Below are 22,588 nucleotides of genomic sequence, written 5' to 3'. Positions count from 1 at the left end.
TTTTAATTTTTTTTTTCTTGTTTTCGACTTTTTTTGGTAAAATAAAACAATTTCTTTTTCATCTGTTTTACAATATACAAACATATATTTTGATTTATTAATTGAATTGTGTAGAAATATTCAACAATGAAGTGAAATCATTTAATTTACTTTCCAATAATATCATTCTAATAAAAAACAGGTCGAATTGAAAAATATATTTCCACTTGACCAATTTAATAAAAAAATATTAAAATATTTGCAAACTAAATAAATGCTTTAGTAAGAAGTAAAGCAATCATACTGATTCATAGCGTGACTTCATCATTTTCTTAATATACGTCTTATAGTCCTCGCCGGGTGTTATGCCCGACTTGTTGCCCAAGCCAACGGTAGATGAACGTGCATCCGCCTACAAAAAACAGAAATAAATATGTTTTCAGTACTATTATTAAGTTAATGTGTTATGTAATCAAAAACAAACCTCTATAATGCTTGTGCGTCCTTGATTTTTACGGCCGAGGCCCTGTCCTTCGGACCAACCCATTTTTTGTAACAGACGATTGCCAACATTATTCGAACCTATCGGCATTGGCGGCGCTTCCGCTTGGCGTGTGGACATCGACTTCATCTCCATCTCAAAACGTTCGCGACTACGATTGGCAACCGGTGGATCACTCTCGCCGTATTTCTGGCGTCTTTCTTTGGCGCGATCGCGATAGTTACTACAGACAATTATATCATATAAATTAGTAATGCATAAAACCAATTAATTTAAAAAAAATACTCACGACAAGCCTGCATTGCCCATAGATTCACCAGCTTCATTGGAGCCGCGTGCCAAGTTAAATTTCTGTAGATTTTCCTTATGCAAATTGGACATTTTTAGATGCTTTTGCAATATTTCCAGCGACTGAAAAGCGCGTTTACACAGCAGGCATGTGAGTTTTTGGAAGTCAACGTAATCTTTTTCACTGGCCTCAGAACCAGCACCAGCGCCACTCGTTGTCGCCGCCTGACCGCCATGCTCCTCATCGGAATCGGAGGCATACGCCGTGAGTTTATTAGTGTTCGCAGTGCTTGGCATATAGTCGGTCAGTTTGGCACGCTCCTTCTTCTCCAGTATAGAGAAGCCGACATCAGCATAACCGCTGGATAGCGCACCACTTGAGCTACCCGCGACTACGCTCGCAGCACGAGCTGGTGCATCGTCTGCTTTCGAAGGCAATATCGGTTGCGGCGTCGCAACTACTGTATAGTCTTTTTTCTGATTCAATTGTTTGGCCCACTTTTCCATATCCTTAACTATTTTCTTTGCTACCTTCACTTTATCATGTTTATTACCAGATTCCTTCTTGTCTTTCTTTTCGTCTTCATTAGCGGCTGTCGGATTACCGCCAGCATTTGCGGCACTCGCTTTGGCATCTTCCCCCATTTCACTATTTACCACATCTTGTATTGTGGCTGCTGCCGCTGCCGGTGTGGCCAAAACATAAGTGCTCTTGCGCTGATCCCAATAGAGATAAGCGCCCGTTTCACTATTGTAATAATATTGGGAATGTGCATCGTAATACAGACCCGTGGTCGGGTCATAATAATATCCAGAGGTTTCATCATATTGATACAGTGAGACATCGGGTGTGGCTGAAACGAACAAATTGTGGATATCAACAAACAAATACAATCAACTATGCGATTACTTACGATATGTTTTGCCGTCGTTCCCCTTTGGGGTGGCGACATTTTTCAAAGCTAAACTAGCCTTTACCGCCGCCGCGGCAGCCGCAGCAGCTGCAGCTGCCTGGGTTGCCGTCGTCTCAATACTATTCATTTTCTTTTGCTTACGTTGTATGGCCGAGAGCGCAACAGCGGCTGCCGAATTCGCTGAAGTTTCTGTTAATTGAGCAGAGCTTGGCAGATTGCCATAGTGGCCTTTATTAATTTCGCTTATGTAGTATTCTGTGTAGTACTGTAAATAATGCGCATGCTCTGCCGGTGTTGATGCATACAAGGCGGCACTGTATTCGGCCAAGCGAGGCACATCTGCCAAGGTATATTCGCTGGCGCCGCCGGCTAGAGAACCTGAAGCAGCCATCATTTCAGCAGCCGTCATCGGGCCAATCGAGGTTGATGCTGAGCCACCACCAGCTGAATCGCCTTTCTTGGGCACGATTTGGCGATTCTCATGATCTATGCAATAAGTGACGAGTACTGCAACGAGTTGTTATAAAATAAAATATTAGTTTTATACTTATAAGGAATGATGAGGGAGAAGAAAAACAAGAAAACTCGTTAACTTCAGTTGTACCGAAGCAATAATACATTTATCCTTCACAAAGAAAAAAGTGAAACTTAAAAATACGAATGCTTACATTGGCGATTATCAATTGTTAGCGGTGGATCTAGCGCCTTCAAAGCTGTATACAAGTTCATCGAATCAATGAGGCTATCGAAATTCAAATAGCATATACCACGTGACGTCTGCGTTAATGTGTCGCGGCTGACGAGTATTTTCGTAATTTTACTTGCCAAATCTGGCACATGCTGCTGCATCGCGGTGAGTACGGCCTCCTCTGTCGTTAACGTATCCAAATTGCGTAACATGATCTCTGCATTAGGGGGATTGAAGGATCAGTAGAATTTTTAGTTCAAATAATTCAGAACAATTTTAATATGTTATGCGTTAATGATTTGAATATTGCTTGCAATATTGCTTAGTATCTTAGCAATAAGTTTGTATAGTTATACTTTTCGTTAAGATGTTGCTAACTTCTTCGCTACCCTCGCCGATTTTTTCGCTATCCTCGCGCGATGCATAGCACTTGAAGCAGACAAAACGTCGTTTGAAATTCAAAACACCACACTGCAAATAAAAACATTTGTCATATGCATATATAAAAACATGCGTATAAGTACGGTTACATACCTTGCTACAATGCCATTCAGTAGCATTTCCTTTCTGTTTAGGTGAGACACTGTATTGCAGATTGGCGCACGATTGATCCGGCAATTGTATTGAGCCCTAGAATGCATGAAATGGGAAGAAAATGAGAGAAAAAAAGAATATATTAATAACGATTGACATTTCATGTTCCCACAGACTACACAGTCACCGATTGGTTGATTGCATTGAGTTTGCAATGTTGCAGGTTGCACGCGCTTGATCGCATCAAACTAGAACTCGAACATGACTCAGCTAGTTCTGTTTCTCATGCATTGTTATATATATATATATGTATATATATGCCATTTCCATATCAACTCGATTATGGTGAAAATTATATAAATTTTCTAATCTCATCTCATATGTTGCATGATAATCTTTTTTTCTTTGGGTTTATGTGAGATCTGGCTGGGCGATTGCATGTCTTGTCGCATAAATTTTAGGTATCAGCTGAATTGCTGCGTTGATGTTATGTTGATATTGTGTGCCTACTTCTAAGCTACCATAAATCTGAGTATGAACTTTTGTTGTTTTCTAACTGTATTCATTTTTATAGTATATTAAATTTTGCGAACAAAAAATTATTAACGAACCTTATATGCCTTTTTGAAAGTCACAATTTCTTGTTTTTTCGTAAAAATAAAAACTAAAAACAAAATAAAAAATTTTACAAAACTAAAAGTTTTTGTGTAGCAAAAATATAAATTTTTTAGATTTTGTAGCACGCGAAAATTAGTGCTTCCTTAGAAATTCAGTCACTATTTAATACACTTAAAAATCAGTCCCTAAAATTTAAATTTCTTCTTATTAATATTTATGTTTCAATAATTAAGTGTCAAACTATCTATCCTCGCCCTCACACATTCTTTTAAACTCATTTTTAAACACATTTAAAAAGTATAAACACAAAGTATGCGTTTGAACGTGATCTGAGATCGTTTGATGGGTGTGTGTAGAGGTGGTTGAGCAACAAGTGATACCTGGGTTAGCTCCATCCAACGTGCAGCTTCATCAATGGTACTAAACTCGACGAAAGCGAAACCTCGTGATGCACCTAAATTTTAGATAGAAGCAAATACAAAATATTTACGTCAAAAAATAATGTATTTTTGTTGTTGTTGAATATAGTTGGATTTTTTTTTTTTTATGTGGAATTGCAACAAATATCGTTTCTTGTTGTTAAATCAATTACTACAAGCAATATAGGATATAATTGTTTGTAGAATTGTCTTTTTATCTTTATTTTTATTGTAGCTGCTGCTGGTATATTTGTAAACGTTGTAATTATATGTAGCCCAATTTGTGGCATCTATTGCATTAGCTAACTTTAACGAGTTTCTGCCGGTACTTACGTGTCATATATTTGATTTTTTTTTATTTAACACTATTTATCACTAATATCATTGGAACTAGTAAACTAAGTTTATTTTAAAAATTTTGCAATGTGTTAGAAACCCACCTGTTGGTCGTTTGCGTATCAGTCGTATTGAAGCGGTCATGCCTTGTTGAATCAGTATGCTCATTAGCTATATTTTAAAGCAGAAAAACAAATTATATACATCATTTAAATATTACCATTTTAGTGTATATATTGCAAGTTTAATTAAGCACTTACATCTGCTTCGGTAATGTGCGATTGTAAGCCCAAAACAATTATGGTGTTTGATGGAGTTTTGTTGTAGAAATGACTGTGAAAGCTCTCATCACTGTCATCACTTTCACGATCATTTTCGTATCGCCGGCCATAACGACTGTGACGATTGTCCCTGTAAATCAGTTAATTTTTAATAAATCGATTTATATGTATATTTACTTATAGTTTTGCTTTACCTTCTATCACGATCCCTGTCATAATCGCGGTCACGCTCTCTATCGCGGTCATAATCACGTCCTTTGTCTCTACCACGATCGTTCCAAAATCGATCGCGTTCTTCACTATGGTCATCATCACCACGACCACGATGTCCACGAGTATTGTAGCCTTTATCTTCTTGATAATCATCATAAATTAAATCACGATATAAATCCTTTTCTCCACTGCCACCACGTCGATGTGGTCCCATACGTTCGCGTGATCTCGAGCGTGAATTACGACGACGAAAATTTTGATCACGACTACGTTCGCTACACATGCATATATACATAGGACCATAACAAATTTGTATATTAGAACCATTAATTTTTGCTTTGAACACTTTACTATACGATATATGTAGGTATGTACTTTATACACTTACCGTGATCTTGAACGAGAACGGGAGCGACTGTAACGGCGGTGGTCTCGTCGTGAGCCTCCGCCACCGGCCATATTACCACCATTACGATGTCGACGATTGCCCGGCGATATGCTACGTGAACCTGAGCGCAAGCATAATGCCGATATTTACATATAATTTACACATATCTTTTGTGTAATAATTATAACATAGAATACTTACGTCTATCCATGTTCATTTTAATACTTTTCCACGCAGTCCTTAGTGCGTAAGTTTTTTTTATATATTTTTTAAAAGTTCAATTTCTCGTTTCCTCTCCTTCTTCCCCTTGTTATTTATTTGGTGTTCTTTTCATATGTTCACTACCGTTCTATTGTAAGTTTTATAATAATTACAGATTTTTTAAAGCATCTAAACTTATTTTATGCAGATATTCTCAGAAGAAAAATGCACAAATGAAAATTATATCGATTTTTACTTTTTGACATTAACAATACCGACGAGTAATCAATAGAGTTGCCAGATATTTGTGTGCACTCACGAACTAAACGCCTGGTATATTGCACTCTATAGTTGTACTAAAATGTAGTTCCGTTTTGTTCTGAAATAAGTCCGATATGATTATTGTTAGGCAATTATAATAATTTTCAAAAGCCCATTCATTCGTGCATGCAGATTTGTCTTAGAACGAAATTAGAATCAATCTGGTAAGCACATAGAATTTTGGTTTTTTTATGTCAAAATTTGACGGGGGTTTCCTCTTTACAAATAATGGTATTAACTAAAAAGACAAGTGTGGTATATTTTCAATACAAGATTAGATTTTTAAGCAATACATTGTTGTAATGTGCAGGAAAATAGTAACAATAATACGAAAAATTTAAAGCTCTTGAAATATATAATTTGACATTTTTGATTAGTGACAAGCAGGTCTGGGCCTTGGTACATTGCTTTGGATTTTGTAAAAAGGTATTTCCCCAAATAGTGCTTTTTGTTCAATGAAATTACTTAATTCATTTTCTGTGCTGTAATTTCCTATTAAAGTGTTTGTGGCAGTTGAAGTAATATGAAAAAGGTCATTTTAACAAAAAGCAATAGTAAAACGGTTACAACTGCTTTAAAGATAACCGGTCCTGATAACGCTAAATCTAAATTCGCCTATGCAGAGTTATTTCGTGTGGTACTTCAAATACCAGAAAAAGATGTACAACTGCGTATTTTGGAAGCAGTTAATGGGAAGTCATCGAGTGCACAGATTGTACATGCTTTGTGCCCGAACTGTAAAATAACATTTGGTAATAGTACTGACTCCTTCAAAGAAAAAGCCACTCAAACTGATATTACCCAGGGAGTTACACATTCAACAAATCAAGCAATTAAGATAATAACACTACCACTTCAGTCGTCGCAGAATACTTTGAATACAAGCCATGTTGACGTCAGTCAAGAAAGAAACTCCCCAGCTTTGCAAAGAAATGTAATTTCTACAACAGTAACACGAAATCATACGATAGCACAACAGTCAGTGGAGTCGAAGTCTACAGGAGATCAATTGTCTAAAACTAATGATTCAACAGATACACCAGTGAAAAGGAAACGAAAACGAAAAGTATGTTTGCCACAAGTGGTAAAAAAATCACATGCCCAAATGGCACATAGTCAACTACAACCAAAACTAAAGGCTAGAAAAATTGAAAAGGTATTTCTATTTGAAAATATTACATATGCATATATTTGAGACAAATGCTTAATTTATAGAGTACAGACATTAATCAAGCGGCGACAAATGAATTAAATAGAAGAAATCGAATTGACTCGATAATATCTATTTCATCTGACATCTTAAATGATATCATTTTTGATTCGCCAGAGCCACATAAAACAAAAGAAGAACACATCATGCGCAAAATGGCTGAAGAATTTATAGATGCAGACATACGCACCGATGGATTGCTGTAATATTTTATTTAATAAACTATGATTATTATTTAACATCTTGAATTTTGTTTAGTGCAATACATCGCACCATAGTTGAAAATGACTTGGATGCCTTACGAAGGCAAATATTCGTTTGGAAGAAAATTAGAAAGGTGGAAGATCTAAATACCTTACTTACCGACGATGACGAAGTAAGTTTAACCAATTGATGCCTTAAACTATATACATTATCACAAGGCATACGATTACTAAATATTTTAACTTAATACCATCTTTCAGAACTGCCTCCAGTTAGCAATAGTTCAAGATTGCTTCCCTAAAATAATCAATGTTCTTATAAATGAGGGTTTGAACACAAATGAGATCGATTACCACTCTAACACCTGCATTCATTTAGCTGTTCTTAACGAAATCGACGATAAGTCTTTGCGTTTGTTAATGGAAAAGATAGATCTAAAGCTATTGTTACATTTAAATGATGATGGATATACTCCCATACATATGGTTGTGCGTACCAATAGTTACAATCGGGCAGAAATCATTTTAAATACATTAGATGAACGGCTTTCAGGAAAAGCTTCATTTGCTCGAGATTTTAGCGCAGAATCATCCGAAAATGAATTTAGTAAATATTACGAAGATGTTTGTAAGAAACTGGAAGAAAAATATGGCAATACAACAAGAAATGCACAACCGAAGTTGAAGAAGAAATTTTTGGAGATGGGCGATAGGAAAAGTGGAAACACGGCATTATTTTTTGCAATTGAAAATAAATTGGGTAAAATTCAATTGTTGGTTTTTACTTTAAATGTTTTTAACTAATATTAAATTTTGCAGAACATTTTGTGTTCTTCTTATTGGCGCATCTTACTGATCCTCGTGTTATGAATTTTAGCGGTCAAGACGCAAAGTCGTATTATGCGGAATTCGGTAAAATGTTACAATTAAGTTTAAAAGTGGATAATGCCATGGAGAGTGTGGTGACAATACTGGGGTAAAGATAAAAAAATATACTATTAAGAGAAAATTTGGTGTTATAGTAATTTATTATTGAAAATTTGCAAATATCTAAACTATTTAACAAAATTTATTTTTTGACATTTTTAACCCCATTCAAGTGTCAGGCAATCATCATTAATTCGGTCAAAGTTTATAGGTTTCAGTGATTCAGGTAGGCGTCTGATATTCATTGTTTTATTACTTTTTTTATTATATCTATACCATGGAAGCATTATTTTTTGAACAGTTTTCAGTTTGCTATTTACTCTAGGCCTTTGAACTTTTTCCAAACGTTTCACTAAAAATATATAATATATAATTATTTTTAATGATGATTTCATTTTAAATTTGCAACGAACCAATTTTTCGCAATTGCTCTAGCTGTTCGTCATTGTAATGTGTCGACTTGCACATCAAATCGAATTTGCAATATTTGCCGTTTAAGTAACGAGTGCAAGGCTCCTTATTAACTTCCTGTTCCAGCACTTTTCTAGGGTCTGTTAATATATGTGTATCATAATAATTTGGTGGAACCCCTTTCCATGCACACTCACCTTCGAATCGTCTCATATAACGTAATTTTGCCATATTATGAGTTAATCCAGAGTTGTGCGTTTTGCGCACATTTACATCATTCTTAAGAAAACAGCAACAATAGTCGCAATAAAAACTTTTACCACCCATTCAATTCGTTATTTATTCTTATAAACAATAAAAAAACATCAAGAATTACAAGAATGTAGCGTTATTCTTGACAAAATATTTTTGTTTACAAATCCTCCACTAACAATTTTGGAATTCATTCACAATTTGTGTATCCATTCACAATAGATCATTCCTCTATTGTACCGATTATAACTAAAAAACATATCTAAAACATAAGTTAAATTTCAAAAGTTATGAACTTGAATTCCAATTTTTATCAGTAAAAATATATAACAAAAGCTTTTTATTTAAATAATGTTCACTACTTTTAAATAATTATTTCAATGTTTTCTAGCATTGAGTTTAGAACTAGGTTGATTGTACCCACTATCGGGCAAACGCTTTGATTACTTGTATTGAGTAATGTGCTGAACATAATGAGCGCGACAGACTGCAAACGACATCTGTCAAATATTAAAATACACACGTTCTCATGGACAGTTATTTTGACAGCTGCCGGACTACACGACTGCAGGTCGACAGTTGTCGCTCTCGCTAACTTCAATATATTTTTATATTTGTCAACGATACTAGGACGACAGTAGAGAGATGAGGATGATGGTGATGCCACTAATATGTAAGCTGTATTATATCATTTGTAATAACAATTGATAATTTAAAACAAATAAATTTTCCTATTTACCTATTGTTTGCATACAAAATTTCACTTTGAACAAAATATTGAAATGGAAGGTATTAGAATGCCCACAACAAAATTGTGTACATGCAAAATGGATAGCTGTGTTGTATTGTGTACATGGTGGCCATTGTTATGTTGCTGCCTTCTCACAAATGTTCATATAGAAGGATTCACAACGCTGTTTTCAGTTCACTGCAGTCTGTCGCGCTCATTGTGTTCAGCACATAAGAAAGGCAACATTGGCAGTGTTGCATACCCTTACATACATATATGTCAAATAGTTCACATATGTAAATATTTATTTTTTCACCTCAGCTTATCATATGGAAAGCTGAATAAAAAGTACACAAATGGATTTGCACACGAAAAGTCGTTGAAAAAGTACTAATTAAAAAAAAACAAAATTGTTTCAAAATCATAAATGACTAACACCAGTTCTGAAAACATTGGACAATCCCTACCTTCTGGAACAAGAGGAGAAACTGTTAATGTCACAATGGATGACCAATCGGATCGACTCGTCCTACCTCCAATAAATTTTGAAAATGATCGTTTTCCTTATTGCATCGTTTGGACACCGATACCTGTCCTCACTTGGTTGTTACCTATGATAGGTCATATGGGAATATGTACATCTACTGGTATCATCCGTGATTTTGCCGGACCTTATTATGTGTCCGAGGACAAAATGGGCTTTGGAAGACCGACAAGATATCTGCGTTTGAATCCAAAAAATGTTGCAGGTGGATCTGCTGAGTGGGATGAAGCTGTAGCTAAAGCTTCAATATTATACGGAACCCGCATGCATAATCTCTTTTGCGACAATTGTCATTCACATGTGGCCACTGCCTTATGCGGTATGCGCTACAATAAACGAACCAGCTGGAATATGGTAGTGCTGTGTCTTTGGATATTTGTTTGTGGCAGATATGTTGGTTTCTGGGGTTTTATTAAAACATGGCTACCGTTTATAATTTTCGTCGCGTTGTGCTCGTTCCTGGCAGTGTACCTTTAAGTTTATTTAAAGGAGCTTGTTTGTAAATATTGTTTAAGCTAAAGAATTTATTTGCATATATAAATATGTAACACAATATTAAAGCGAATATTAAACTTTGCAATTCTTTTATAAGATTAATAAAATATGGTATTAGTGATTTTGTGATTAATGTACATATCTCGTAATTAGTAATAGCATGTTAAGGGACGTTGCTGAAGTTATGCGCGAGATAAGATGTGTAGCATTTTTTGCAGGTGTTCAGTTATCAGTTTGTTCGTTATTTGAAAAATAAAATTGATAATTTCATAGCAATAACATGCCCAAATATTTTGATAAAACAATTCCGGAAATATCCCACGAAACTTATTTTACTAATTGCTAAAATTTATACATACTCTCTTATCAAAGTGTAATTGAGATACGGTGGTTTTTATTTCGATTATATTATTTTATACACATACATATAAAAATTAATAAATACAATTTTACTGGTGATCAGTGTGAGTGATTGGTTGACTAACTTAATCGCCCAAAGCTTTATTGACCTCAGGAGCTAGTTCCAACAATTTTTTCCATTGATGGGGATGCAGGGATATTCCTTTTTTACCAGGCAAAATTTCACCATTTTTTTCGTAAAACTCACGGATGTCCACCATTTTGCGGCCTTTAAACTCATTTATACGCACCTGACGCAATTTTTCAATTGTCCAAGGACCACTTGGATTTTCTGAGCTATTAGTATCTTTATCGCTGGATCCGCTACCAGTCTTATCAGTACTTGCTTTGGATTTTTTCACCGGTGGTACATTTCTCTGTGAAGGCAAGAAGAATTGTTAATTTCTTCATGTTCTTAGATATTTATTTCGAAATATAAACTTACATCCTCGGGTCCAGAATCACTGCTAGATGAACTAGTGGTTCTCTTCTTTGTTTTGGGCATTTTAGAAAACTTTTGTAAAAAGTTAATTTCTTCAATGTAAGAATTTTTCTTTATTGACGATTTATAAATTCACGCGGGATAAAACCTTTTCGGCAAGCTGCTAAGGGGAAATAAACAGTGTTGCCTGCATTCATTAATTTTTTTCAGAAATATTAAAATGCATATAAATTTATAACGTATTGTATATATGTACATATATATAATGTAAATTCAAAGATACTGAAGTTCAAGGAAATCGGTTATCACGAAAAATACAAGTTTGAATTAATTTAAACATTTTATTTCTATCGTTATTGAACACTAAAATAAGTTAACGAAGCAGTTCAGGATTTTGTTGAAAACTGGAAATAATTCGCCGCAAATAGACCACATATGATGGATTTCACCAGTCATTCATGCTCAAAGTTGCCAACACTTCAATTGCAAATAATAACAGCATATTTTTTATGGTAATTTTTAATAATTCAAGAAAAAGTAAGATTAATTGAGGAATTTACACTTTGAGTAATATGCTGGTTCTCATACCTAATAATCGTAATCAACTTATTAATTCCAATGTTTTTAAATTAGTGCAAAGGCATTCGGGTTTCCCAAAAAGTTTCAACGTTATATGTGCTTGGCATCTCTACTAATCCACGTCCAATTGTTCATTTGTGCTGCGACATTTTGCGTTCAGTTAGTGAAGTGGTGAAGTGCAAGATTACGCGACATAAAAAATAGGAAAAATTAAACAAATTTTATATTCTACAAATCAAACTAAATTGTCCTTTTTGTAAAGGACAAGAGCTAATAGCAAACTCTTCGAAAAATTGCGAGATTATAAGACATAAGCCACAATCGAAAATAAAGAAAAAATACGTGTACATCACAAGTATTGACTCGAAATCGTTCGGTTCAATGCACACTCATATTGTACAAATTTAACAGTAAAAAACGAAAAAAGGTACATAATGCTGGACAAATAAATAAGAATGTATTCTATATATTTTTGCTTAAATCGTAAATTTGTTTTGGCAAGAAAAGTTCCCGAAATAAATTACTATAAAAGTCAAACAAAGAAAAAGTGCATGTAAGGACATATACCTTTYTATAAGTAATTTTTCAATGAAGACAACACTTCTTTTGTAGTGTGTTGAAACTAATGAAAAAGGGGTGAGTGCGCGGAAAAGATAACTAGTGCTGCTAATTAACGGAAAATGTTTTGACTGCTGTGAAAACTTGTGTAAAAAAATAACCATATGCAAGTATATATGTACATAATATTTATACGGAAGTTTAAAAACAGTATTTTATAACACGGTTAGTGCCTGTAATAAATTTACTGGAAAGTTTACGTAAACTTATATTAATTTTTAACCAAAATATTTCAAACAACATTTTAATGACAAAGAAAAAGTTATACGATAGCAATTGCAACAAATTTCTATTGCGTAGTTGCACATACATAATTTATGTATGCATATACAAATAATATGTATATTCATTCGTATATGTAACTTTTTTTTCGCTTGTATACAAAATTAGAATAATTTTGGTTACTAATTGGATGATACATATTGCGCTTATTTTTTCTTATCAGATTTAGTCAATGATCTGTCAATATTCATAATTTCGTAGCATATTAACTTACACATAACTTTGTATTGATGCTCTATTTGTATATTAGTTCCTATTAGTAAGTATTTGTCGCTGCTCTAAAAACTAGTATCTGTCTAATTACGTTAACCAAAGATTAAACAGTTTTAATGTTCATGTATGTGGCACGCCTATTATCAGCCTCTTTTAAATTTTTATAAAAGCCTTGATGCTGCACTTGACCGTCTATGCCTTATCTATAGCCGGGCGTTCGTTTTTTCACAGCTCATATGGCATACTTTAGGTAAATGGTAATAAAATATATACAATCAAATTGAGTGGATAGATATTCGCATTCGTTGTAATTGTATTTACATAAAATTTTCCTGTGCCTATATTTATTTATATTTCAAGCGCCACTACCACAGGGTGTTCTTAGCATTAATGTTCATAATTTTTTATCGATTTCTAAAAATAGTTTTTGCAAAAGGAGTGCATTGTAGTCATTAAATAGCAAAGATAAATATTAAGTTTATTTTCTATTGGTTTCCAACGGAAATGTTTATAGACAACAAATAAATATATGGCATATATACATACATATATATATAAATTATGGTAACATATACGAAATGTATACATATGTACATACTTAGCACTAACAAGTTTGTATGCACTTAAATCATTTATGTTGGTGTACATAAAATATTAAAATAAAAATAATAATTTTGCAATATATAATTATATACCCAGGGTATTATACATGATAGTAAATTATATATTTAAAAACAGTTATTTATGTTTTTTTTTTTATAAGTACTCTTAAACGTTTTGTTGACATTTGGTCTTAGAAAGACATTTGGCCTTTGCCAAGAGTCAACATGTACTAAATATTTACCATGTACTCATATATTCCCACAGTTCGTTCACCCACAAAAACGCAGCAACGAAGTCGGCAGTCATCATTTCAACCTCCACCTTCATACATCTGAACGCATCATAACACAATCGTAAAAAAATAACGCCAACGACAAAATAGCAACAATATAGTGAAGAGCTTTGGTCACTTTATAATTTTCATGTGAAATTTACTCAGCCAAAGAATTTTTACATAAAGAATTTTTATTGGTGCTGAGGAAGTAGAGCAATTGCAACGCATTACCTTGACGGTGACAACATTAAGATAATAGGAAAGTCGGTGAAGAAAGAAGGTGCTGCTCTTTTGTTAACTAAAAAGTAAATAAATATACACACATTTTCATATCGGTAAAATAATATAAAACTAAAATAAAATTTTTTTACGCATATAGAAAGAAAAGAAGGGGAACTGAATAACGGCATTTATTTGGCATGTCATCTGCTGAGGAGCAAAACACTAAGATGAATGAATTAACGCCGGAAGAGGTAAATAGCCAATAGTTCTTTGACACGAACATACATTTATAAAACAACAAATTATTTCCACAGATACGCGCCCGACGATTGCGTACCTTAGCGGCAGCTAATTCGTCAAAAGTAATTTCGCCAGTTAGTAATACACCTACAACGGCGGAGAGAAGCTCAAGTAGTACAACAACGCCAGCAGCAACGGACGATAATGAAAAAGGTCTGCGTTAGTTATTTTAATTTAAATATTGTTTGATACAATTGTTTAATATTACTACTTATTAATATTAATTCATTTTCCATTTAGAACTACGTAGTCCTAATTGTGCTGCAAAGGAGTCTCGGCTTTTACGCACCAATCTAGTAGCATCGGCGGAAACAGAAGCGGAAAATGTGCTGCCTGATGGAGAAAGCACTAAAATGGACGTTGACGTCGAAATGAACTCGCTGAATACTACACCTACCCAGCATATTGACATAACGAAATGCGCCTCCATTCTATCATCTGCCTCAACCACAAGTACGTCCCTACTTACACCACCAACTGATAGTATTATTAAATCGGAAAATGGCAATCATGATAGCAAAAAGTTCATTGACAACCAATTAGAACACATGGAAACAACTGATATAGATACTGCCGATATGATTATTGAGCACAAACAACCGGAACAAACGACAGATGAATTCATCGAAGATATGCTATCGAAAATATTCAATGCTACATGGAATGAATATAGTGTCGGTTCAATGATATGTCCGCAAACGGCTAGTTTTCTTGAACATTATCCGCAAATGCGTTTTGATTTTGAAACCATTATGCACGATGTTCTCTTAGAGTGTGTACTAAAGCTATTTAAAGAAGAACTCGAAGCACCAGAAGGAGCTGGCAGTAGCGCGAATTCATCTGCCGAATTGGAAGTTGCGTCGGCAAGTGGCACCGCTTCAGCAACAGCTACGGCTAACACAAATGATACTAAAGCAACCACATCTCCAGCGGCAAGCACTTCGACAGCTACGACATCATCTGGTGCGACTTCGAATCCCACATACTCAACGCCAAAAAAGATAAAAAGCGATGACACAGAAGTACAGGAAATATTAGCAAATGCGGCGCCCGGCAGCGCTGGTGGTACGCGTTCGTCAATTTTCTTTTCTGAAAATGCAATGACGCGCGGCGGCAGAAGTAGCAGCGCACGCGAAGACGAGCGACCGGCGTCATCACAAGGTGCGACATTTACATTAATTCATATATTACAATTCTAATTGCAATAAAATTTCAATCTTTTACATTCAGCATCAACGTCAAATGCCGCCAATTTAGATAATCCTATCGGTCCAGTAACACCTTCAAGCAGCTTCCATGGCACCATGGTCAGGCAAGAGGTGATCTTGTATTTGGTGAATTGCCATCGTCTCCGACAACAATATACAACAGATAACAGCGTTACCGGCAGCAATGTACCCATGGATACACAAACAAAAATACAAAATGTATTACAACAAGTACATGATGCTATAATGCGTACTACCATACTCGTGCTCACCGATCGCATTAATGAAAATTCAAATTTCATTTTCGATCAATCGCCAATGCTAGAAATGCTCTATCAGGGTCGCATACCCGACGGTTTCTTATATGATTTGGTAGCTACGGCGCATAAAACAACTGAGGATTTTCAGCAAATATTTGGTCAACTACTGCGCGGTCTTTTCATTGGCATGCAACGTAACATTTGCACGCCCAACGTCAATACACAACAAATTGATGTTCTAGCTAAATTGGTGGTCATAAAAGTGGGTGCAGTGCGACCGATCTGCGACTTGATTGCAGCACAAGTCAATTTCCTACCATCGATGTGCACGAAGATACCCGGTCGGGAAATAGTCAAATGCAGTTATCTGGGACCGTTTCTCTCCGTATCGCTCTTTGCTGAGGAGAATGTGAAATTTGCCGAAGCGCATGGCAAGAGCAATGTCATCGTGTACAGCATGTATCACTTTCGTTGGGTTAGTAAAGCGAAATATTGCTTGCAATTTAATGGTATTTAATTTTCAAATATTTATTATTATTATTATTTTTTTTTTTGGTTTTGTCAATATAGGAAATGCAATCCATGCGCACATCAATGCATACAGTATTTCATTCGTTGCTTGTAAATGTCAATAGCCGCCCCCAAACACTCGAATACATAAGTAGAGTATTGCGCTACAACGAGCGTCGTGCACAGTTCGCTTGCGATGAAAAATTGCTTGCACGCGATGGTTTCGTCATTAATTTAATGAGCGTGTTGCAACAACTGTCGGTGAAAATCAAATTGGATCGCATCGATCCGTTATTTCCATTTTATAAAGACACATTGATCTCAATCGAGAATGATACGAAATTGCGTTTTACCGCTGACGAATACAAGCAATTCATTGAACGTGATTTCGCTACAGCCACCCATAATGCCAATTTCCAGACGCAATGTTGGTTTCTTACACTACAAGCTCATCATTTAGGTTACATGCCGGCCATACAACGCTATCGGCAGAAGGCGCGCGCTATAAAAGAACTGCAAAAACTCATCGATGAAATTGATCGTACCAAATCACATTGGGAGAATACACCATATGCAAAGCGGAATAAACAATTTCGAGAACGTTGGCATAAGCAGTTTAAAAAGTTATCCAGGTAATTGATGTTCATATATCGACAAAAAAGGCTTCGTAAAAATTGAGTAAACAAGATTATAACGGTGTATACTATTAGATCAAATTTGAACCGGACTAACAATACCAATGTAGAAGAATTCGCACTAACAATTTAGTAAAATAAGTTATAAGGGTGTATGACATCTGATCAAATTTGAACCGGACTGACAATACCGATGCAGATGTATTCTTATTAAAAATTGATTAAATAAAATGTAAACTATTTTACAAAAATTAATGTAAAAAATCCAAGAAAATATATTGAAGAAATATTGGAAATATTTTTTGATTTTATTTTAAATTTCCACTTAAATTCTATTAATTGTCTTAACATATTCTAATAATTTCAATATTTTTTATACACTTTTAGGTCCAAATTGTGCAGTGAACTTTGTCTGCTCGATCCAAAACTTTTATCGTCTTGCATGTACTTCTATTCAACGGTTTGCGAATATCTGCTATATCAGATTGAGGGACGGCCTGTTGAGGGGCCATACATAGCCAAGGTGCCGGTGCAACAGTTGAAGCCAACCGATGTACTAGCCGCCCTGCCGGAATGGTATGTGGATGATATTGCCGAATTCATATTGTTCGCCATGCAACACGCTCTCAATGACATTAGGCAGACAATCGATCACTCAATAATCACATGGCTGCTAACATGCGTGTGTGTGCCCAATCTCATTAAGAACCCGTACGTCACTGCCAAATTAGTTGAAGTGTTATTTGTGTTCTCACTGGGTCCGCAAAATGCTCTAAGTGCATCCGTAAGTCTAATCAATTATTATTTTTTCATTTCTATTTATATTTTTAATTTCATTTCTATTTTTAACCAAAAAAGATGTGGAATCACGAATTAGCACAGACGGTACTTTGCAGCGCGCTCATGAAATTTTACGTAGATATTGAAACGACTGGACAAAGCACTGAATTCTACGATAAATTTACAATTAGGTTTGTGAATACACACGCGCCACACATACTAGTGAACGAATTTTATTTTTATATATTTTTTTATATTTATATTATCGTTACAGGTATCACATAAGTCATCTGTTTAAATCAATGTGGGAGAATCCTGTGTTGCGGCAGGTTATGATAACTGAATCAAATTCAGGTAAACAATTTGTCAAATTCATAAATATGCTCATGAACGACACCACATTCCTGCTGGACGAATGTTTGGAAAATCTAAAGCGCATACATCAGACCCAGGTACATTTTCCACCATTTTCGGGTATGCTTCTATAATGAATTGTATTCATTTACATTATTTTTTAGGTATTAATGATGAATGACAGCGCCTGGGCGCAATTGAGCTCCGACCAGCAGCAGACTAGATTGTCGCAATTGAATACTGATGAGCGACAGTGTCGTTCGTATTTGACGCTAGCACGCGAAACAGTGGAAATGTTCCATTATTTAACGGTAAGTATATTAATTGCCGAACAGTTTGAAAATTGGTAAAGAAGAGTGTGTTGAATATTGCGATCATATACGCATACCATTGCAGACGAAGAGCAAGAGTTGCCGCGAGAAACGCGAGTGACCCTTGCGCAGCTTCGTTCTGGATACTGTAGCAGATTAAACTACTACTTGCACAGAATAGACTCCGACACATCCAACATATCTCCTGCGTGCAATGAATCTCCACATGACTTTGGCAACCTCTTTGCATGCCCTGCCAACCCCACTCATCTAACACCCTTTTTTCTTTGGTCCGAACCCGTCGAAACAGTACGTTTCCTGGACCTCCCGCTAGATAACGTCGACGACAACATATATAACCCTTATCTTACCTAACGGGGATTAAATAACTGCTAGAAAAACAAAAACAACAACATATACGCTACAACAAAAATAATGTTCACTAAAATTTTCATGTCTTTTGTGACGATAGTAAACAATCGAAGGTCAAAAGGTTGTCTGTTCCCACGTGGGCTAGGTCCCTTAAATCTAACGTATACCCTTATCCCAACGTATTAAGAGCGCTTTATTTCTTTCATACATATGTGACCAAGATTGGCTATTCAATAACCACGGTATTATAACCAAACTGCCAGATGCAGATCATCAGTAATGTTTTCTGTCGCTACAATAACAACATGCAGAAAAACATTTTTGGAATTTCTCTTTGGTAAAGTTCAGTTTTGCAGAATTTGTTGAGGAAGAACCGCAGTCAGAAAAAAGTATTGCTCAAAACTCATACTACGCATTTGGCACAAAACAAACAATTATTTCCATTTTCTATATACATCTATAACCTATATGTGTGTATGAGTACATTTACCTAAAAAGCCATTGTTGTCGCTATTAAGACGCATGTGTATATGTATGTGTGCAATTTTTAATTAAATGTATATTATATTTTTCATAATTTTCAGAACGACATTAAAGAGCCATTCATGCGCGACGAAATAATCGATCGGCTGAGTTCAATGTTGAATTTCAATCTACAACAATTGTGCGGCCCCAAGTGCAACGATCTGAAAGTGCGCAATCCCACCAAATATGGTTGGGAGCCACGTCGGCTGCTGGGCGAAATTTTCGATATATATCTACATTTAGACTGTGATAGGTTTGCGCAGGCATTGGCCGCCGACGAACGTTCGTTTCAAAAGCATCTGTTCGACGATGCCGCCAGCCGCATCGAACGTTTGGGCATACGCTCCACGATTGAGGTGGAAAAGTTCAGAGCATTGATTAGTAAAGCGCATGACATTTACGGTAAACTAGATAATGCTCTTGATTTATTTTTAATGAATGAGGTTATTTTTTGCATACTTATGTCTTTATATTTTTGCAGTTGCTAATCAACTAGCCGAAGATGAATGCGCCGATGCGCCCGATGAATTCAAAGATCCGCTCATGGATACACTTATGTCCGATCCGGTTACACTGCCATCGGGTACGATTATGGATCGTGCTATTATAACGCGACATTTACTCAATAGCAGCACCGATCCATTCAATCGTCAGCCACTAACCGAAGATATGCTCGTGCCAAATAATGAGCTAAAAGAACGTATCGATGCTTGGCGGAAAGAGCAGCGCTTCAAAAGACAGCAGGACACGAATGTGCGCGTAAATGATAAGAGCAGCTAAATTTGTATTTTGTAATTAGTGTGTGTATCATGGTACGAACGACGAATGAGAAATAGGCAAAAACAAAAAAAAAAAAAAAAAAAATGTTACAAAATGCGCCATCGTACGTTGCTGCTGCTGCTGGCTGCCGCTGATACAACAACTAATTGTGTTGTTTGTTGGCGAAGGTTCATGAATCGAATTTTAATTAGTTGTTTTGTGTGTGTGCGTGTGTCTGAACAAAAAACAAAAAAAAAAAAAAAACGAAATTGAACAGAATTGTCTTACTTATGATTGCTGCTGCTTCTGCTTCTATTTATTTACCTCAATACAACTTGAGGTACTAAATATTCCATTTTATTTGTTATTTTTTCGCTTGAAAGCTGGCGATTACGCTGCGTCAAACATGTATGCATTTTTCGTAATTATAATTTTTGTACGATTTGTTTTTGTTACAAAATGGAGAAAAAAAAGCAAACACATAATGCCGTCAAAATAATTATATTTTTGCTTCATTTATTCCATTTTTTTTTTTGTCTTTGTATCTGTAATTATTAGTGGTCTAGTGAATATGCTTATTACACGCAGCTGAAATTTGCAAAAACATAATCTTTTTTTATACATACATACATACTTACGCTACTGAAGGAGAAGAAAACACGAAGAAATAGTTATAATAAATGTTGGTTCCATATCCGCCCTGCTTCAATAATACAACAACAACATACATATATTGTCAATTTATTTGAATAGATGTATACACCAACATAGAATAACATTAATAGCAGGAAGGCAAACGAAGAACAGCAAACAAAAAAAAATTATGTAAAATTATAACACTTAAGAGGGGTTTGAAAATACGATTTTTTTATGTAAGCATTAGTTTGAAGCTAATAATTAAAATAATTAAATTAATAATAAAAGAACAACATAAATAAATAATTATCAAAACAAAAACAAAAATATTAAAATATATGCGTAATAAACGATGGCCTATATTTGATTTAATACAATTTTTACATATATGAGTACATAAATGCATATATATATATAACTAATATATACATCTATATAAGTACATATATATAAAAGCAGAAATTACATAATTACATAAAATAATAGTAATATTAATTGTAAGCTATCTATATTAGCATAAAATGGCGACGTCATTGCCGCCGTGCATAAAATAAAAACGTAAGTTCTTGAAAAGATGTTCAAAAAAAGCATAAACAACGCATTTTTAAATACATACTCGTTTGCAGTCTCAAATAGGAAGTAAATTTATCAGCATTGTCCTAACAATTTTTTCTTATGTACCGGCAGTAACTAGCACTACCAGGCGCTCAGATATCACAAGTGTGAGCTTGGCGGCTACATAGCGTTTAATACTATTCCCCCGACAGTCGGGTCTAAGTAACCGGAACGCATCCGAATTTTTTTTTCGGCCAATGACTGTCAACTCGGCACAATTCCTCAAAATTTCTGCAGTAATGGTTTCTGCCGCTACAACAACAACTAACAGTAAATATTACCTACATTTAGGTGCTGAGCATATTATATTATGTAGGACATCACACCACACTTACAAATAATGTGTATATTTTCGTGGGTATGTGTATTTCGTATATTTTGAGGAATAATTTTAAAATTTTACGAAAAAATTAAGTAAGAAATAATGCAAAATTTTTATAATTTTTCAGGAAGTAGCTTGAACTGTAGTCTTTGGCTATGTGCTAGGTTTTGAAAAAAAAGCAATGAACTGAAGCCAAATATTGTATAAATATATACAGTACTAATAAATTTACGTCAATAAAAAAGAAGAAATACTAATAAATATAGCCCCAACCCTTACCCTTCCTTCAGTATTAGCATGTATATAAACCCCAACCGTAAAAAAGATTGTGATTTTTTTTTATAAATCTGTTCACTATTAAATTGAAACTTATTGTCGCTTATCAGCAAATACAAGCGCCGCAAGCGCAAATTTGGTTTATTATCAAAATAACAGATGATCTAAAAATAGTTTGGAACCAGTAAAAAAGACGCAAGATTTTCACATATGTACGTTTTTTATTATTTATTAAATTTTAATTTCTATTTCACTTTTATTATTCCATAATATGCTTATAAAATATGTATCCTTAAGTGAGCGCGTCTGTCGCGTGGACTCTTGCGCACATAAAGTACCCTAGTATATATGTATATAAAATTACGTATAGTAATATTTTGATTAGAAATAACGACTTATGTACATGTTTTTTTTTTTTTGTTATTAATTACTATTTATTTAAATCTAAGCAGTTTTATTTCAGCGCTCTACGGCGTATAAACTATGTTAAGACTTCAAAACAATCTACAAATGCAAAAAAATAATATGTTTACACGCTTTGGTGGCAATTTACCAACTGAAAAGGAAAATAATATGTATTGAAGCGCAAATTTTTACAAATTCAAACAGTAAGAATAAAAAAAATAATAATAAAGTTAT

General features: G+C 34.8%; 6 protein-coding genes across 10 annotated transcripts in view; 3 read left to right on the top strand and 3 right to left on the bottom strand.

Annotated features, from left to right (window-relative positions):
- The window catches only part of LOC108973687 (ubiquitin conjugation factor E4 B), a 35,427-nt gene extending 14,687 nt beyond the window's left edge, over positions 1-20,740 (top strand). The window contains exons 1-14 of one of the 5 annotated variants that reach the window (XM_018941097.1): positions 11,960-12,301; positions 12,487-12,657; positions 13,855-14,169; positions 14,244-14,337; positions 14,401-14,539; positions 14,627-15,547; positions 15,617-16,329; positions 16,425-16,996; positions 17,387-17,783; positions 17,858-17,970; positions 18,054-18,231; positions 18,298-18,444; positions 19,401-19,743; positions 19,823-20,740. In XM_018941097.1, the coding sequence (XP_018796642.1) occupies positions 14,284-14,337; positions 14,401-14,539; positions 14,627-15,547; positions 15,617-16,329; positions 16,425-16,996; positions 17,387-17,783; positions 17,858-17,970; positions 18,054-18,231; positions 18,298-18,444; positions 19,401-19,743; positions 19,823-20,121 (3,876 nt within the window). In that variant the 5' untranslated portion in view covers positions 11,960-12,301; positions 12,487-12,657; positions 13,855-14,169; positions 14,244-14,283 and the 3' untranslated portion in view covers positions 20,122-20,740. Of the gene's footprint in view, positions 1-11,959; positions 12,428-12,486; positions 12,658-13,854; positions 14,170-14,243; positions 14,338-14,400; positions 14,540-14,626; positions 15,548-15,616; positions 16,330-16,424; positions 16,997-17,386; positions 17,784-17,857; positions 17,971-18,053; positions 18,232-18,297; positions 18,445-19,400; positions 19,744-19,822 lie in introns of those variants that run through there. The other 4 variants (XM_018941096.1, XM_018941094.1, XM_018941095.1 and 1 more) reach the window with 4 other exon arrangements.
- Positions 99-5,626, bottom strand: LOC108973688 (RNA-binding protein 5-A-like). Its single transcript, XM_018941099.1, has 13 exons — positions 5,362-5,626; positions 5,161-5,281; positions 4,754-5,047; positions 4,539-4,689; positions 4,383-4,449; positions 3,904-3,977; positions 2,906-3,001; positions 2,728-2,842; positions 2,352-2,588; positions 1,684-2,190; positions 771-1,623; positions 464-704; positions 99-391 (listed from the first exon to the last, which is right to left on the bottom strand). Exons 1-13 carry the CDS (start codon positions 5,375-5,377, stop codon positions 278-280), a joined length of 2,886 nt encoding a protein of 961 aa, XP_018796644.1. The 5' UTR covers positions 5,378-5,626; the 3' UTR covers positions 99-277.
- Positions 5,790-9,825, top strand: LOC108973689. Its single transcript, XM_018941100.1, has 7 exons — positions 5,790-6,108; positions 6,184-6,838; positions 6,898-7,094; positions 7,151-7,268; positions 7,357-7,855; positions 7,915-8,071; positions 9,737-9,825. The coding sequence occupies exons 2-7, from the start codon at positions 6,206-6,208 to the stop codon at positions 9,807-9,809; spliced, it is 1,677 nt and encodes a 558-aa protein (XP_018796645.1). The 5' UTR covers positions 5,790-6,108; positions 6,184-6,205; the 3' UTR covers positions 9,810-9,825.
- Positions 8,091-8,897, bottom strand: LOC108973694 (zinc finger matrin-type protein 5). The gene is made up of 3 exons (XM_018941106.1): positions 8,631-8,897; positions 8,436-8,573; positions 8,091-8,374 (listed from the first exon to the last, which is right to left on the bottom strand). The coding sequence occupies exons 1-3, from the start codon at positions 8,758-8,760 to the stop codon at positions 8,181-8,183; spliced, it is 462 nt and encodes a 153-aa protein (XP_018796651.1). The 5' UTR covers positions 8,761-8,897; the 3' UTR covers positions 8,091-8,180.
- On the top strand, positions 9,830-10,591 carry LOC108973692 (transmembrane protein 222). Its single transcript, XM_018941103.1, has one exon. The coding sequence runs from the start codon at positions 9,843-9,845 to the stop codon at positions 10,434-10,436; it is 594 nt and encodes a 197-aa protein (XP_018796648.1). The 5' UTR covers positions 9,830-9,842; the 3' UTR covers positions 10,437-10,591.
- LOC108973695 (RNA polymerase II transcriptional coactivator) lies at positions 10,818-11,553 on the bottom strand. The gene is made up of 2 exons (XM_018941107.1): positions 11,299-11,553; positions 10,818-11,230 (listed from the first exon to the last, which is right to left on the bottom strand). Exons 1-2 carry the CDS (start codon positions 11,356-11,358, stop codon positions 10,940-10,942), a joined length of 351 nt encoding a protein of 116 aa, XP_018796652.1. The 5' UTR covers positions 11,359-11,553; the 3' UTR covers positions 10,818-10,939.
- Positions 20,741-22,588: the final 1,848 nt, after the last annotated feature.

This window comes from Bactrocera latifrons, unplaced genomic scaffold (assembly GCF_001853355.1).
Source record: "Bactrocera latifrons isolate USDA-ARS-PBARC rearing strain unplaced genomic scaffold, ASM185335v1 scaffold_5, whole genome shotgun sequence".
NCBI classification, from domain to species: domain Eukaryota; kingdom Metazoa; phylum Arthropoda; class Insecta; order Diptera; family Tephritidae; genus Bactrocera; species Bactrocera latifrons.
Note: the sequence above shows the minus strand (reverse complement) of the source record. Positions and strands in the feature narration are given on the sequence as shown.